The sequence below is a fragment of the Salmo salar genome, chromosome ssa02, assembly GCF_905237065.1.
Source record: "Salmo salar chromosome ssa02, Ssal_v3.1, whole genome shotgun sequence".
Classification (NCBI taxonomy): Eukaryota; Metazoa; Chordata; class Actinopteri; order Salmoniformes; family Salmonidae; genus Salmo; species Salmo salar.
In genome coordinates, this window is record NC_059443.1 from 70622825 (window position 1) to 70637710 (window position 14886).

Sequence of the window (14886 nt, forward strand, 5' to 3'; positions counted from 1 at the left end):
TAAGCTGTCCATTATTCAACCAACCCAGATCAAGAATCAGAATGACATAACAATTAACATTTTAATCTGAGGTGTTCTGTTTTAAGAGAGTTAACAAGTTATTAACATAACAGCTGGTGGAAGAAGATCATGCATCTTATTCAGTAGTCTGTTCAACGTATGGCAAATGTTGACAACCCAACGTCGTTTGAGTCAGTGTTACTTTAAACAAGGGTCCTCTTCAGAAGGCACAAACGTAAAAAAAATACATTAACAGAACCCCAAAAATTACTGGCCTTATTGGACAACTTCAGGTAATTCCCTGTGGCTCAGTTGGTAGAGCATGGTGTTTGCAACGCCAGGGTTGTGGGTTTGATTCCCACGGGGGGCCAGTACAAAAAAAAAATGCATGCATTCACTACTGTAAGTCGCTCTGGATAAGAGCCTCTGCTAAATGACTAAAATGTTTCCGATTTGTGCCTACTGAACACAACCCTGTCAATTTTAGTATTTTTGTTCCTGTGAGCGTCACCGTTGTTTGACCACTGTTCAACTATAGGTCTTCTTCGGCTGCGTTTAGATATGCAGCCAATTATTTTGACCAGTCAGATGTGATGGGTAAAAACCTCAGAATTGGGCTGCCTGTTTAAACCCAGACTTAGTGGACTACATTACCCAGACTCCTTTGGGGGCAGGAAGTTGCCCATGTGAAGAATCTTAGGGTGTGTGTCACCAAACACTAGTCGTTTTTCTGGACAACCTTGATGACTGGGACCTTCCTGGAACAGAGTCCTCCTACCTCACAGGTAGGTGATGTTTGTAAGTTCTAACAACCTGTCCTGTTGTATTCTGCATCCTCCAGTCTCTCCTAAGGATCTCTTCTTTCCTCCCCATCCCTCCATTTTAAATAAACTCCAGTCCTTCATACTTCAGGTCTCCTATCTTGGTCTCTGGCAGTAACATCCTCCCGTCTAACGTAAACGCCAGGATATACGTCGCTATCTTCCCCGCGTCCTCCTCCGACTTCAACGCGAGCATGATCTGATCGTCGGTGTCCGGTATGAACTTGAACGAGGAGAAACCGTGCGTTGGGTGGAGGGGTCCAGCGTGCCCCACGGTGATGTCGCCAAAGTCCGAGGGGCAGGAGAGGAGGAGGTTGGTGGCGCGGCGCTCGTCGGCGATCTCATCGTAGCGTTCGGAGCTGGCGCGGCGGGGGAGGAAGAACCAGCGCTGGAGGCGGTCGGACCACGCCGCAGACTCATGGATCAGGTAACCTGGACGGGAGAAAGAGCGAAAGGGGAGAGAAAGTGTGAGATTAACCCAGTTGACAGAGATGGTGAGATGATCGAGGGAGTGTTTTTCCACACAACTGACTTGGTGCATCAGGTCGCCTCGGAAAAGAGACAATAGAAAGTGACATCTTCAGAGGACCAGAGAGAGTTAGCGTAAGATTAAAGGGTGCGTCATACATTCTTCCAGGAACCAAGAGGATTAAAGACAGGTGTATTAGACTCCGCCCCCCTCCCTCACCTGGCGGTTGAATCCCGGCTGCGCTGCGCAGGGCGTTGTAACGCGGCACCCAGTTCTCGTGTTCCACGTCGCCGCGGTAACCCACCACCTTGATCCATTGGGGGTTGTCGTTGATGAACTCTCCGGTAGTGGTCGTCCACTCTTTACCCAGACCACCCACGTAGAGGCACTCATCCTTCACCGCCAGCCACTCCGCCTTGAACCCTACACAGAGGTCAAGGGTTATTACAGTATGGTCCTGGTGATCCACTCTTTACCCAGACCCCCCCCACATACAGACACTCATCCTTCAGAGCCGGCCACTCTGTTTTGAACCCTACACAGACACCCCCCCACACCACTGACCTTTTGAGACAGACCCGTCTCCATCAGTCAGTATAACCCAGGGTACCGCCTGGTTCCCCTCTATCCTGTAGACAACTCCTGTACGGTCGTCCACACTGTACAGGTGACCGTTGAACGCAACTAGCTCCGACAGCTCCATACCTGGGGGTATAATGATCAGTCAGTCAATATGATGATCAGTCAGACAATATGATGATCGGTCAGTCAATATGATGATCGGTCAGTCAATATGATGATCAGTCAGACAATATAATGATCAGTCAGTCAATGTGATGATCAGTCAGACAATATAATGATCAGTCGGTCAGTCAATATGATGATCAGTCGGTCAGTCAATATGATGATCAGTCGGTCAATATGATGATCAGTCGGTCAGTATGATGATCAGTCGGTCAGTATGATGATCAGTCGGTCAGTATGATGATCAGTCGGTCAATATGATGCACCCAGCGCAGCACAGTCTTCATTAATATTAAGTACAGAAAGTATTCACACTCCTTAACTTTTTCCATATGTTGTTGTGTTACAGCCTGAATTTAAAATGGATTCAATTGAGATTGTTTTGTCACTGGCCTACACACAACCACAAAGACCTGGGAGGTTTTCAATGCCTTACAAAGAAGGGCACCCATTGGTAGATGGGTAAACATAAAAAGCAGACATTAAATATCCCTTTGAGCATGGTAAAGTTATTAGTTACACTTTGGATGGTGTATCAGTACACCCAGTCAAAAATACAGGCATCCTTCCTAACTCAAGTTGCCGGAGAGGAAGGAAACCGCTCATGGATTTCATAATGAGGCCAATCATGACATTAAAACAGTTACAGAGTTTAATGGCTGTGATAGGAGAAAACTGAGGATGGATCAACAACATTGTAGTTACTCCACAATCCTAATCTAATTGACAGAGTGAAAAGGAGGAAGGCTGTACAGAATAAAAAAATATTCCAAAACATGCATCCTGTTTGCAACAAGGCACTAAACAAGTAATACTGCAAAAAATGTGACAAAGCAATTAACTTTTTGTCCTGAATACAAAGTGTTGTAATATGTTTGGGACAGATCCAATACAGAGTACCACTGTCCATATTTTTAAGCATAGTGGTGGCTGCGTCATGTTATGGGTATGCTTGTAATTGTTAAGGACTGAGTAATTTTTCAGGATAAACTAGAAATGGAATAGAGCTAAGCACAGGCAGAATCCTAGAGGAAAACCTGGTTCAGTCTGCTTTCCAATAGACACTGGCAGATTAATTAATCTTTCAGCAGGACAATAACCAAAAACACAAGGCCAAATCTACACTGGAGTTTCTTACCGAGAAGACAGTGAATGTTCCTGAGTGGCCGAGATACAGTTTTGAATTAAATCTACTTTAAATTTGATGGCAAGACTTGGTTGTCTAGCAATGATGAACAACCAATTTGACAGAGCTTGAAGAATTTTTTTAATTACCGTAAATTCCGGACTATAAGCCGCAATTTTTTTCCCAGGCTTTGAACCTTGCGGCTAATATATGGATTTTTCCAGCTTTCAATTTTTTTTTCTCCAAAAAAACACATTCTGTGATGTGCTCAGTTTTTGGGCGGCATGAAGCTTTCATTAGACCAATGAAATTGCTGAACGGGTTAAGGTCAAACAACTTTTTTGTTTACTGTTTAGATTAAATCGAGCGCTCTCAAACTTCCCATCATTCTGATTACGGTAGTCATTTTGTCACCCTCATCATGGCAAAGACACGGAGAAATGCATATCATGCAGCTTTCAAGTTGAAGGCGATTGATCTGGCTGTTGGAAAAGGAAATAGAGCTGCTGCACGGGAGCTTGGTCTTAATGAGTCGATAAGACGTTGGAAACAGCAGCGTGAGGAATTGACTCAGTGCAAAAAGACAACTAAAGCTTACTGCAAATTTTGTTTTTGTTACAAGCCGTGTTTCGTTAAAGCCTATTTATTTATGTTACAAGCCGTGTTTCGTTAAAGTCTGTAAAGTTCATTTGTTTCAATGTACCGGTAGGCACCTTATAGACATGTGCGGCTTATTTATGTTCAAAATAATATATATTTTTTTTAATTCAGTGGGTGCGGCTTATATTGAGGTGCGCTTAATAGTCCGGAAATTATGGTAATAAGGCAAATATTGTACAATCCAATTGTGCAAAGCTCTTAGAAACTTTCCCAGAAAGACTCACAGCTGTAATCGCTGCCAAAGGTGATTCTAACATGTATTGACTAAAGGGTGTGAATACTTATGTAAATGAGATATTTCTGGATTTCATTTGCAATAAATGTTTTGACTTTGTCATTACGGGGTATTGTGTGCATAGACGGATGAGAGGAAAAACATCTATTAAATCTATGTTGAATTCAGGCTGTAACAATAAAATGTGGAATAAGTCATGGACTATGAATCCTTTCTGAAGATTCATACATTCCAACTACTGTTGTGTGATACTAGCCTGGCTGCCAGTCCGTCTCTGCTCTCTAGCCACTCCTTACACAGCATGACGGTTCCATAAGGAGTTGGCAAGAGAGCAGAATCAGGTCTGGCAGCCAGGCAGAGAGAACACAACACAGTGGTTTAAACCAGTGGCTTTCAAACCTCTCCTCGTGGAACCTCGGACGTTTCACAATTCCATTGTAGAACTAGCTCACCTGATTCACCTAGTTGACGGTTTGATGATTAGTTGAATCAGCGGTGCTAGCTCTGGAATAGATTAAAAACATGTAACTACGTGGGGGTCCCTGAGGAGAGGTTTGAGAACCCCTGGTTTAAACCATTCTCCTCTTCTGCTTAGTCTTTGGGGTCTAGGCCGGGTTACTGTAAAGACGCACTATGCAGAAATCGCTCTGCCATTTCCTGGTTGCTACAATTCTAATAGTTGTGACAAAACGCAGGTATAGTGTAGAGAATCGAAAACTTAAGAACAGGAATCATAGAAATAGAGCACATAGGACAGATCTACCGCTTCTTAGACTTGCTTTCAATGAGAACTACAGATCTATAACACGCATTTCTATGTGAATTTGGTCGGGTCGCCCCAAAAAGTGGCATATTGTAGCTTTAAAAGCAGTTTGTAACAAATGCTGATATAAAAAAAAAGCATTGAAGCCATTTGAATAAATGGTACAACACGGTTCGAGTCCCAAATGGCACCCTATTCACTATATACTGCACTACTAAGTGGCGCACTAAATAGGGAAGAGAGTGCAATTTTAGATGGAACCAAGTAATTGAAACCACCTCGTCCCTTCTCAGCCAGGTGGCTCTCCAGGGTCAGGCTGTCTGTGTCCCACTCCACCTCCACTCTGTCCCCACTCTCTGACACCACCAGGTGGCCCCTCCGCATGACGCTGAACCACGTCTGACCCTACAGGACATGAGATAAATACTTTATTTTAGCATGTAGCTGAACCACGTCTGACCCTACAGGACATAAGATAAATACTTTATTTTAGCATGACGCTGAACCACGTCTGACCCTACAGGACATGAGATAAATACTTTATTTTAGCATGTAGCTGAACCACGTCCGACCCTACAGGACATAAGATAAATACTTTATTCTACTCCTAAGATAAATAAAAAAATACTGTATTAATCCCTGATGTAGAAAAACACGTCTGCTCCTTTAAATAAAATAAGCTTGTTGAATTAACATCAAATCACATTTTATTTTGAGTACACTTCAAATCCCCACACACTTCAGAGTAAAATAGTTAAATGAAAGAAATAAAGCAAACTGATGAATAAAATAAACACATAGGCCTCCCGAGTGGAGCTGTGGTCTAAGGCTCTGCATCGCACTGCTAGCTGTGGTCTAAGGCTCTGCATCGCACTGCTAGCTGTGGTCTAAGGCTCTGCATCGCACTGCTAGCTGTGGTCTAAGGCTCTGCATCGCACTGCTAGCTGTGGTCTAAGGCTCTGCATCGCACTGCTAGCTGTGGTCTAAGGCTCTGCATCGCACTGCTAGCTGTGGTCTAAGGCTCTGCATCGCACTGCTAGCTGTGGTCTAAGGCTCTGCATCGCACTGCTAGCTGTGGTCTAAGGCTCTGCATCGCACTGCTAGCTGTGGTCTAAGGCTCTGCATCGCACTGCTAGCTGTGCCATTAGAGATCCTGGGTTCGAGTCCAGGCTCTGTCATTGCCGGCCGCGACCGGGAGACCCATGGGGCGGCGCACAATTGGCCCAGCGTCATCTGGGTTAGAGGAGGGTTTGGCCGGCAGGATGTCCTTGTTCCATCGCGCACTAGCGACTCCTGTGGGGGGCCGGGAGCAGTGCACGCTGACACGGTCGCCAGGTGTACGGTGTTTCCTCCGACACATTGGTGCAGCTGGCTTTCGGGTTAAGCGGGCATTGTGTTAAGAAGCAGTGCGGCTTGGCTGGGTCGTGTTTCGGAGGACACACGGCATCTCGGCCTTCGCCTCTCCCGAGTCCATACGGGAGTTGCAGCGAAGAGACAATTGGATTCCACGAAATTGGGGAGATTTATTTTTAAAAATTACATCGTTTTTTTTATATAAATTGTAATAAATGAAAAATAAAAAAACACATAAACAGTCTAATGACTTTTTTACGCATTTTTTACGCATGATTCAAATACCTTGGTGCTCCTTGAGGCCGTGTCCAAGTCGGCGATCACCCCAATACGGTACCGGATGCTCCCGGACGCCGTCCTCTCCGGCGGGCTGAGAGGATATGTGTCGTTGTAGTGTTTATTCTTCGAGTTGACACCGCCATTGGATCCCACTGCAGCCACCGGTTGGCGGTTACCATTATTGTTTACTTCATTGACATTGTTCGTCCACCAGCTGTGCGCCCCGTTACCGTGGTGATGGAAGCCGCCAAAGACGTCATTGCCGCCAGTTCCGACCACCGTTGTCTGGTGCAGGTAGAGCAGCAGGGCGAGGGCGAGGAGCATTGCCACGATGATGGCCCTCCATTTTAGCCGGAAGCGGGGGTCGGAGGCAGCGCCGGCCATGAAGGCCAGGGCGGGAAGGCCTCGAACGGAGATCCGCAAGGAATTCATGGAACTGGAATCATCAGGACCACCACCACGGTCCAGCTCTGAATTATACCCTGAGATAATGGACATGGGGGAGGGGAAAGAAGGGACGGGTTAGAGAGAGGCAAGAGAGAGAAAGAAAGAGAGAGGAGGCAAGAGAGAGAGGAGCGGGAGAGGCGAGAGGAAGAGAGAGGGGCGAGAGAGAGAGAGAGATGGACAGAGAGAAAGTAGCCAGAGAAGCAGGGGGTAAAAGGGAAAAGAGAATTGGAAAGAGAATTGGAAAAAGAAAAGGAGTGGAAAAGGGAAGAGGAAGAGAGTAAATGTTAATTTCATTGTTGTTCATTCATTATATTGTCCACTGTTAATTGTTATACTGCAGCCTGGTGCTGAGCACTAGTCAAAATGTCCATTCCACTAACCACGTTTCAATCCACAGTAAAGTCATCCCTTATAAAAATGAAAAATAAATCACGACAGCTGAGATGGAAACAGGTAGTTTCGGTACAATTTTATTAATTCCGAGAGATAATTTGTTCGTTCGACATGGTGGGATCTTTTTGTGTCTGTAAAATGTATTATGCGAGAGATGGTGGTGGAAATGCCTTTATCAGCAAATATTGGTTTATTATCCATCATATGGAAGTAAACATGGAGTCACGTGATGAGATGGTGTGTGTGGTCCTCCTACTATGACTCAGGACAGCATGCCGTTTATCAGGCTACAGATGAAATAAGTTGATGAACTTCACAGGGTGGGGAAAGTGCACGGTGATCAGCTTGATGCTCCTTTCAATAAATATCGAGGGTCTTATTCTGGTGACATAATGATTGATTCTGTTGACAAACTGCCGCTTGACAAATAAAACCCTCTTGCTCTTATCCATAATAACATCACAATGTAGATAACCTACCCACACTGCATGTGTCAGCTGTTGGCTAGAGAACATGTGGAGGTGAAAATGTGATGGAAACACATTGAACTTTAAGTTTTCATGTACCAAATACAAATGTAAGTTAAAAAGTACATTTTGTTCACCAAGTCATCAAGCACTAACTTTTAACCGCAACAAGTCTGTTTGGTGGAAACCCCACTGTTGGGAAAATGCTAAAATGTTTCTTTACGCAGATTTTTTTATATTTGCATGAAGATCTGTCAGCAAATTAGATGGAAACCAGCTAGTGACTGAACAAGGCTCCCCAGGACTGGGTCGTATTCACTAGACACTAAACCAGCTAGTGACTGAACAAGGCTCCCCAGGACTGGGTCGTATTCACTAGACACTAAACCAGCTAGTGACTGAACAAGGCTCCCCAGGACTGGGTCGTATTCACTAGACACTAAACCAGCTAGTGACTGAACAAGGCTCCCCAGGACTGGGTCGTATTCACTAGACACTAAACCAGCTAGTGACTGAACAAGGCTCCCCAGGACTGGGTCGTATTCACTAGACACTAAACCAGCTAGTGACTGAACAAGGCTCCCCAGGACTGGGTCGTATTCACTAGACACTAAACCAGCTAGTGACTGAACAAGGCTCCCCAGGACTGGGTCGTATTCACTAGACACTAAACCAGCTAGTGACTGAACAAGGCTCCCCAGGACTGGGTCGTATTCACTAGACACTAAACCAGCTAGTGACTGAACAAGGCTCCCCAGGACTGGGTCGTATTCACTAGACACTAAACCAGCTAGTGACTGAACAAGGCTCCCCAGGACTGGGTCGTATTCACTAGACACTAAACCAGCTAGTGACTGAACAAGGCTCCCCAGGACTGGGTCGTATTCACTAGACACTAAACCAGCTAGTGACTGAACAAGGCTCCCCAGGACTGGGTCGTATTCACTAGACACTAAACCAGCTAGTGACTGAACAAGGCTCCCCAGGACTGGGTCGTATTCACTAGACACTAAACCAGCTAGTGACTGAACAAGGCTCCCCAGGACTGGGTCGTATTCACTAGACACTAAACCAGCTAGTGACTGAACAAGGCTCCCCAGGACTGGGTCGTATTCACTAGACACTAAACCAGCTAGTGACTGAACAAGGCTCCCCAGGACTGGGTCGTATTCACTAGACACTAAACCAGCTAGTGACTGAACAAGGCTCCCCAGGACTGGGTCGTATTCACTAGACACTAAACCAGCTAGTGACTGAACAAGGCTCCCCAGGACTGGGTCGTATTCACTAGACACTAAACCAGCTAGTGACTGAACAAGGCTCCCCAGGACTGGGTCGTATTCACTAGACACTAAACCAGCTAGTGACTGAACAAGGCTCCCCAGGACTGGGTCGTATTCACTAGACACTAAACCAGCTAGTGACTGAACAAGGCTCCCCAGGACTGGGTCGTATTCACTAGACACTAAACCAGCTAGTGACTGAACAAGGCTCCCCAGGACTGGGTCGTATTCACTAGACACTAAACCAGCTAGTGACTGAACAAGGCTCCCCAGGACTGGGTCGTATTCACTAGACACTAAACCAGCTAGTGACTGAACAAGGCTCCCCAGGACTGGGTCGTATTCACTAGACACTAAACCAGCTAGTGACTGAACAAGGCTCCCCAGGACTGGGTCGTATTCACTAGACACTAAACCAGCTAGTGACTGAACAAGGCTCCCCAGGACTGGGTCGTATTCACTAGACACTAAACCAGCTAGTGACTGAACAAGGCTCCCCAGGACTGGGTCGTATTCACTAGACACTAAACCAGCTAGTGACTGAACAAGGCTCCCCGGGACTGGGTCGTATTCACTAGACACTAAACCAGCTAGTGACTGAACAAGGCTCCCCGGGACTGGGTCGTATTCACTAGACACTAAACCAGCTAGTGACTGAACAAGGCTCCCCGGGACTGGGTCGTATTCACTAGACACTAAACCAGCTAGTGACTGAACAAGGCTCCCCGGGACTGGGTCGTATTCACTAGACACTAAACCAGCTAGTGACTGAACAAGGCTCCCCGGGACTGGGTCGTATTCACTAGACACTAAACCAGCTAGTGACTGAACAAGGCTCCCCGGGACTGGGTCGTATTCACTAGACACTAAACCAGCTAGTGACTGAACAAGGCTCCCCGGGACTGGGTCGTATTCACTAGACACTAAACCAGCTAGTGACTGAACAAGGCTCCCCGGGACTGGGTCGTATTCACTAGACACTAAACCAGCTAGTGACTGAACAAGGCTCCCCGGGACTGGGTCGTATTCACTAGACACTAAACCAGCTAGTGACTGAACAAGGCTCCCCGGGACTGGGTCGTATTCACTAGACACTAAACCAGCTAGTGACTGAACAAGGCTCCCCGGGACTGGGTCGTATTCACTAGACACTAAACCAGCTAGTGACTGAACAAGGCTCCCCGGGACTGGGTCGTATTCACTACACACTAAACCAGCTAGTGACTGAACAAGGCTCCCCGGGACTGGGTCGTATTCACTAGACACTAAACCAGCTAGTGACTGAACAAGGCTCCCCGGGACTGGGTCGTATTCACTACACACTAAACCAGCTAGTGACTGAACAAGGCTCCCCGGGACTGGGTCGTATTCACTAGACACTAAACCAGCTAGTGACTGAACAAGGCTCCCCGGGACTGGGTCGTATTCACTAGACACTAAACCAGCTAGTGACTGAACAAGGCTCCCCGGGACTGGGTCGTATTCACTAGACACTAAACCAGCTAGTGACTGAACAAGGCTCCCCGGGACTGGGTCGTATTCACTAGACACTAAACCAGCTAGTGACTGAACAAGGCTCCCCGGGACTGGGTCGTATTCACTAGACACTAAACCAGCTAGTGACTGAACAAGGCTCCCCGGGACTGGGTCATATTCACTAGACACTAAACCAGCTAGTGACTGAACAAGGCTCCCCAGGACTGGGTCGTATTCACTAGACACTAAACCAGCTAGTGACTGAACAAGGCTCCCCAGGACTGGGTCGTATTCACTAGACACTAAACCAGCTAGTGACTGAACAAGGCTTCCCAGGACTGGGTCGTATTCACTACACACTAAACCAGCTAGTGACTGAACAAGGCTCCCCAGGACTGGGTCGTATTCACTAGACACTAAACCAGCTAGTGACTGAACAAGGCTCCCCAGGACTGGGTCGTATTCACTACACACTAAACCAGCTAGTGACTGAACAAGGCTCCCCAGGACTGGGTCGTATTCACTAGACACTAAACCAGCTAGTGACTGAACAAGGCTCCCCAGGACTGGGTCGTATTCACTACACACTAAACCAGCTAGTGACTGAACAAGGCTCCCCAGGACTGGGTCGTATTCACTAGACACTAAACCAGCTAGTGACTGAACAAGGCTCCCCAGGACTGGGTCGTATTCACTACACACTAAACCAGCTAGTGACTGAACAAGGCTCCCCAGGACTGGGTCGTATTCACTACACACTAAACCAGCTAGTGACTGAACAAGGCTCCCCAGGACTGGGTCGTATTCACTAGACACTAAACCAGCTAGTGACTGAACAAGGCTCCCCAGGACTGGGTCGTATTCACTACACACTAAACCAGCTAGTGACTGAACAAGGCTCCCCAGGACTGGGTCGTATTCACTAGACACTAAACCAGCTAGTGACTGAACAAGGCTCCCCAGGACTGGGTCGTATTCACTAGACACTAAACCAGCTAGTGACTGAACAAGGCTCCCCAGGACTGGGTCGTATTCACTAGACATTAAATGAACGAAAACAGACAGAAACTGAACTTATCCAATAGGAAAGAATCTCAGTTTACTTTGCATAACATTTCCTGTTGCAACACGTTTGCACTAATGAATATGACCCTGGGCTACCAGCGCTTCTGGGTGTAGTTTACCACTAGGTACAGATCTAGAATCAGCTTCACCTACCCCAGTCCTATCTTTAACTAGAAGTAGGGAAAATGCCAAACTGACCCAACAACAGCATCTAGGGGCAACTTCCCTCTACCTGAACACAGGTGTGGTACCTGAACACCCAGTCTGTATGTAGTGTACTACTGTTGACATGGTCCCATAAGGCTCTATGTAGGGAATAGGGTGCCATGGCTGGGTGGAGGAGAGGGAACAGGTGCCTTCCAGTTGAAACTGGAGAGGGCTCTGTGTGTGTGTGTGGGTGGTACAGACAAGATGACCCGTTCTCTGCATGTCTTGCATCGTGGTTGCTAGGGGCAACAGACTTAAAAAAGGTAGAGACAGGTAGGTACTAGTTCCGTTGTTCCTCTGTCACAGTTATGCACCCACTCACTTGTACTACTGAGTCACGCAATGCTACATGACAGGCAAGGGCTAGACACTACAATACTGTAGAATACGTACCAGGGTTCAAATACTATTTGAAATCTTTCAAAGACTTTTAGCGTTTGCTCTCTAGCATGTTGGAGTCCCTGATGGGTGGGGTTTGACTGTTTGCAACTATTCTACTGGTTCCACTGTGCCAGGCAAGCTCAATGAAGCCCAGATAATGTATTTGAAATGATTTTAAATCGTATTTGAACCCAGGGAAACACACATTTGCTCTGTAAGGGGAACCAACTGCTGTGGAGTGGCGTCTCCCATGATGCTATCTGCCTCTGGTCTAGGAGAGACTAAATGATTACCAAACACTGTAGGATGTGTCCAAAACGGCACCATATTTCCTGTTTAAGGCACTTATTTTGACCAGGGGCCTTAGGGTTGAAAAGCAGTGCACTATGTAGGGAATAGGGTGCCATTTTGGAAAGAAAATTGTTACATAAACACTGGTTCTGTTCCACTTCAGTTAGGGCTGCTGAGTGGTGCAGCAGTCTAAGGCACTGCATCTCAGTGCTAGAGGCGTCACTACAGACCCTGGTTCTATTCCAGGCTGTATCACATCCGGCTGTGATTGGGAGTCCCATAGGGTGGCGCACAATTGGCCCAGCGTCGTCAGGGTTTGGCCGGAGTAGGCCGTCATTGTAAATAAGAATTTGTTCTTAACTGACTTGCCTAGTTAAATAAAGGTTAAATAAAAGATGTCAACAGGTTAGCTGTGTAGGTAAGGAGAGTAGGATGTATCATCATGAGGTTATCAGCCAGTCTGTGAAGACTTACTGAGGTAGCCGACCACAAGAGACTAACACTGGTCTCTCCTATCAAAACCATGTGCCTCTAACACAAACACACTCTCACTTTCTCTCACTCAGGCAGTCACTCATCAAAACACCGCCCTCAGACCCTCACACGTCAAAAGCTAGGTGAATGACTGTCAATCAATGGAAACTCTGAAAAAGTCAAGAGGTCGGAAATAGTTTCGGAAAGTATATTCCACTTTTAGCAAGCGCCTAGCTAGCTTATGTAAAAACTTTAGCATTAGGGGCTAGCTTATTGGATAGCATTGATAAATCCGCCTCCAGACTGCTTGTCAATTGAAATTATCCGTTACTTTATTATGCACGGCTGTGTATACTTTAGACAGACCGTACTTACCGGGTATACTTTAGACAGGTCGTACTTACTGGGTATACTTTAGACAGGCCGTACTTACTGGGTGAGAGGGAGGTCTCCGCGTCCCCCCGTAGCGACTGTTTGGAGGAGGTTATGCGGTGTTTCGGTAGTTCTCGGTGCCTACTGCTCCATCGCTGGAAGAGAGTTGAGGCAGCCAGCTCTACTTCCGCCTTGTCGCTGCTTCCCTGGCGCGAGCGGAATAAACTCTGCCAACTTGCCAGCCGCGCATGACGACGCATAGCCGCCGCCTATCCGACGCATCCCAACGAGCTTCCTCATTGGTCCGTTCCTTTCCGCGTCGCTTGACCCAGCGTTTGCTTAAAATATTCTGTCCGTCGCGCTGAGTTGAACACATTGACCCTGACCTTCTCGGATAACCTGTACAGTCCATACAAGTGGGACCAGTACAGTTCAGACTCAGATAAATAATATTTTCCTAAAAACTCCAAACGAAACGAATAGAACTGCTGGTGTGGTAGAATTAAAATAACGTTCTAGAACAACGCGTTATTTTCAGGTCGAACACAATATCCCTTATGTTCCCCCAAAACAATGATCCTATTTATAACGTTTCATATGAGGGTTATGAAAAGGCTAGACTCCTTCCCTTGCAACCACAGTTTTCCCTGACAGTCCCGTCTCTGAAACTCACCACTATTTTCTCAAAAAGAAAGCTTTGACAGAATTGGAACACTTCTATGACATACACAATTATTGTGATACTTTACATAATTCTCCCACCAACATTATTACTAGTCATGTCATGTAAACAATAATGTAAACAAGCATTTAGGCTACTAGACAAAGAAGCATAATGACCCACATAAAACAATTACTACATTTTAGTGTGCAAATCTAGATTGACAATTTCAAATTAGGGTAGAATAATAAACAAAATACAGTGTTCCTTAGTTCTAGATTGTGAGAGACAAATTCAAGTGTCAAAAGGTTATTTTAGGGTAAATGTTTTAATTAATTCCATGTGTAACACACATCTGACAATTATATAGGTAAACATTGACATATGTCCAAAATGGCAACCTTTTCCCTAATATTGTGCACTACTTTTCACCATTCGAGACGTACCCTATTGAATGCCAACATTCACCTTTCGTCATACTGATTTCAATTCATGTCATGTACTTAATCTTAACACGAGAAGTCCAGACCCTGTTCATGTCCTTTAGAAAATAACCAGGGTTTGAATTACAGGGTGGGGGTTAGGCCAGACTGAACACCCTCATCGTTCATGCACCCCCAAGAAGAGCCGATGTATCATTTGAACCCTGGTTCTAATGACAGGTGAATAAAGTTATAATAACAGGTGAACAACATAGTGGGGAAAGATTCCCAGTCAATATGGTTCAGAGAACAGGCATCCTTATTCAAGTCAATGACGCCATAATGGCTGGACTATTTCTATGGTTCCGAGAGGTTTAGAAACAAACACAGGAAGTGATGTAACAATACAAAGAAACAACAAAGTGCCACTGTCGCCGCGTTATCAACTACACTGTGCCACTAAAACAAGCAATGAAATCTACTGGCATTGGCAAAAT

The 14886-nt window shown here is 46.0% G+C and overlaps 1 protein-coding gene across 1 annotated transcript; it reads right to left on the minus strand.

Moving 5' to 3' along the window:
• Window positions 1-42: 42 nt before the first annotated feature.
• Window positions 43-13581, minus strand: LOC106591143 (soluble calcium-activated nucleotidase 1). Its single transcript, XM_014182335.2, has 6 exons — window positions 13368-13581; window positions 6457-6932; window positions 5097-5223; window positions 1855-1995; window positions 1510-1713; window positions 43-1253 (listed from the first exon to the last, which is right to left on the minus strand). The coding sequence occupies exons 1-6, from the start codon at window positions 13564-13566 to the stop codon at window positions 883-885; spliced, it is 1518 nt and encodes a 505-aa protein (XP_014037810.2). The 5' UTR covers window positions 13567-13581; the 3' UTR covers window positions 43-882.
• Window positions 13582-14886: the final 1305 nt, after the last annotated feature.

Excerpts from the sequence above, each read along its gene's own strand:
- LOC106591143 (XM_014182335.2), bottom strand. The coding sequence starts at position 13,566 with ATGCGTCGTCATGCGCGGCTGGCAAGTTGGCAGAGTTTATTCCGCTCG. Across the intron at positions 1,714-1,854 it reads AGACGGGTCTGTCTCAAAAG|GGTTCAAGGCGGAGTGGCTG; the intron begins GTCAGTGGTGTG and ends ACCTCTGTGTAG. Across the intron at positions 1,254-1,509 it reads AGCCGGGATTCAACCGCCAG|GTTACCTGATCCATGAGTCT; the intron begins GTGAGGGAGGGG and ends TCTCCCGTCCAG.